Source organism: Momordica charantia, assembly GCF_013281855.1.
Source record: "Momordica charantia cultivar OHB3-1 chromosome 1 unlocalized genomic scaffold, Mcharantia_2.0 BLBB01000001.1, whole genome shotgun sequence".
NCBI classification, from domain to species: Eukaryota; Viridiplantae; Streptophyta; class Magnoliopsida; order Cucurbitales; family Cucurbitaceae; genus Momordica; species Momordica charantia.
In genome coordinates this window covers 11253507-11256164 of record NW_028275157.1, presented here as the reverse complement: position 1 = coordinate 11256164, position 2658 = coordinate 11253507, and the positions used below count along the sequence as shown (strand labels likewise).

General features: G+C 37.7%; 1 protein-coding gene across 1 annotated transcript; it reads left to right on the top strand.

The window, feature by feature from the left end:
* Positions 1–1039: 1039 nt before the first annotated feature.
* Positions 1040–1759, top strand: LOC148213265 (uncharacterized). The gene has a single exon (XM_088123885.1). It carries the CDS (start codon positions 1040–1042, stop codon positions 1757–1759), a length of 720 nt encoding a protein of 239 aa, XP_087980011.1.
* The last annotated feature ends 899 nt before the right edge of the window (positions 1760–2658 follow it).

Sequence of the window (2658 nt, the reverse complement as noted above, 5' to 3'; positions counted from 1 at the left end):
AATGATCAATGGTGCTCGGAGAAGCCAAGGACCCAATCAAAACGAGCAGATCCAGCAGGCGTGATAGCCTTAGATAATATGACGTCTATGCAAAAACAAATTGACAGCATCACTCAAATGTTGAAGAACATGGAAAAGAACAATGCGGCTGCCGCATCAGCCCCAGCAACAACCAATCCTTCTCCTGTTTACCAAATAGCTGAATCTACTTGTTATTATTGTGGAGATCTACATCCATCTGAAAATTGCCCTTCTAACCCTTCTTCTATGTATTATGTAGATCAAATGAATCAACAAAAATTCAATCCTTATTCGAACACATACAATCCGGGATGGAAGCAGCATCCTAATTTCTCATGGAGTGGACAAGAAAGTTCCAGTGGTAAGGAACAGAATCAACAGTACAAGCAAGCTTATACCCCACCTAGATTTCCAAATTCACCGGCTTTTCCACCAATTCCACATCAATACAACCAACAGAAAAATTATGTGCAGCCGACACAACAAAACTTGAGTAAAGATTTTAATGAAGGAATTCATAACCAAGAACGATGCCACAATGAAGGAATTAATGACTAGGACTGATGCTACCATGAAGGACATGAAGGATGTGAAGGATTACATGGGCATAAATGACGTTACGGTAAGAAATTTAGAGATGTAATTGGGACAACTTGCGAATGAGGTAAAGACAAGACCCTGGGGTTCATTATCGAGTAGTACAGAAGAGCCAAGAGGAATAGGAAAAGAGCATTGCAACTCCATTGCAACAAGGAGTGGACTAACATATGAAGGACCTCGAATGCCAGATGAATCTTCCCTTAGCCCTTCGAGAGAGAAAGACACATAGGCCGTACCTGACAAAATAGTAGAAGCAGAGGTAAGTGTACCGGTTGCCCCATAGGTAAGTAACTCTAGACCTCCTCCTCCCTTCCCCCAACGTTTAGTAAGGAAAAATCAGGACAATAATTTTCGTAAGTTCCTAGACATTTTGAAACAACTGCACATTAACATACCCTTTGTTGAAGCTCTTGAGCAAATGCCTACTTATGCAAAGTTCTTAAAAGACATAATAACTAGGAAGAAAAAGTTAGGAGAGTATGAGACGGTAGCTTTGACAGAATGTAGTAGTAATGTTTTTAAGAGCAAAATGCCCCCTAAGCTTAAAGATCCTGGCAGCTTTACAATCCCTTGTTTAATAGGAGGTAAAGATGTAGGGAGAGCACTATGTGATTTAGGGGCTATCATAAATCTCATGCCTTTGTCCATTTTTAAGAAGTTAGAAATAGGGAAAGCTAGTCCTACCACCGTCACACTCCAGTTAGCAGATAGATCGATCACCAAACCAGAAGGAAAAATAGAAGATGTACTAGTAAAGGTTGATAAATTTATTTTTCCTGCTGACTTTATTATTTTAGACTGTGAAGCTGACAAGGATGTGCCTATCATTCTCGGACGCCCATTCCTAGCTACAGGAGAAACTCTAATTGACGTTAAAAAGGGAGAACTCACGATGCGCGTTGATGATCAGAAGGTGACATTCAATATGCTGGATGCAATGAAATATCTGGACGATATGGAAGAGTGTGCAGTAATTAGCATTGATAAGGGAATTACTTGTTATGAGTTGGATGATTTGTTAAATGCAGAAATAGAGGCAGAGTTAGAAGAAGCAGAAAAGGAAGGCATCATAGCGACAACTGCTTTGAAGAAAGAAAAGAGAAAGTCAATTCAGCCTTTAAAAATAGAACCACCGTGATAGGGAGGGGATTTCAGCGAATAAGCGACCCTCGCCTTGGTTTTGAGAACTAAAAGAGGGATTTGTCTTGTATTTTATTTATTTATTTTTATTTTTTTTCTTTATTCACGCATTGTTTGTTTGTTTTTTTTTTTAATTTGATTATTTAGTTTGAATAATTTTGCAGGAACAATAACATGCTTAAATGTGAGAGGTTAAGATGAACCGAGGAAATTTTGCTAAGAATTTGCCTTGGTGCTAGACGACACAACCATGTCTACTTTCCACCATCTTCAACCACATCGTGATGTTACAAACAATGAAGAAAATGATTCAGGGAGTTTTTTTTGTGACCTCCAGTATTATTTAATTCAATGCATGTTCTATTTCTGTTAATAAATTAGTAGATGCGCATGTTAGGACTTAGGTAGTTAGTTGATTTTGTCTTTTGAAAGCATGCTATCAAGTTGTGGATATTATGATGTGTTGCTCCAGGCTAGAATTGACATGCATGGAAATAATAAAACTTGCTGCCAGATTTTTGTTTTTGTAAATCTTCAAGTGAATGCACAATTGTCTAATTAATTTTAAGCATGAAAAGTCTTAGATTTGCCATCTTTGAGTAGGTTCTTGTTCTTTTCTCATGTCGATGATGATAATTAGGAATGTGCACGAGCTTTGTTTTCTACTATTTAGATCAAGCTATGACTCATTTGCCACGTTGTTTTAAGATAAACTCATTTCTGCTTCTTTAGTTTTAACCTTTAAACTTTTTAGGTCTTTTAAGAGGATCCTTGTCCTTTAGTGGTAAAAATTTTTTACGTACCTTCAAATTTTTCACACTTCAATCCAGTGAGGACACTGTCTCCCTCAAGTTTGGGGGAGTAGCGTAAGCAAGCCTAATAGAATGCAGTGAAAAA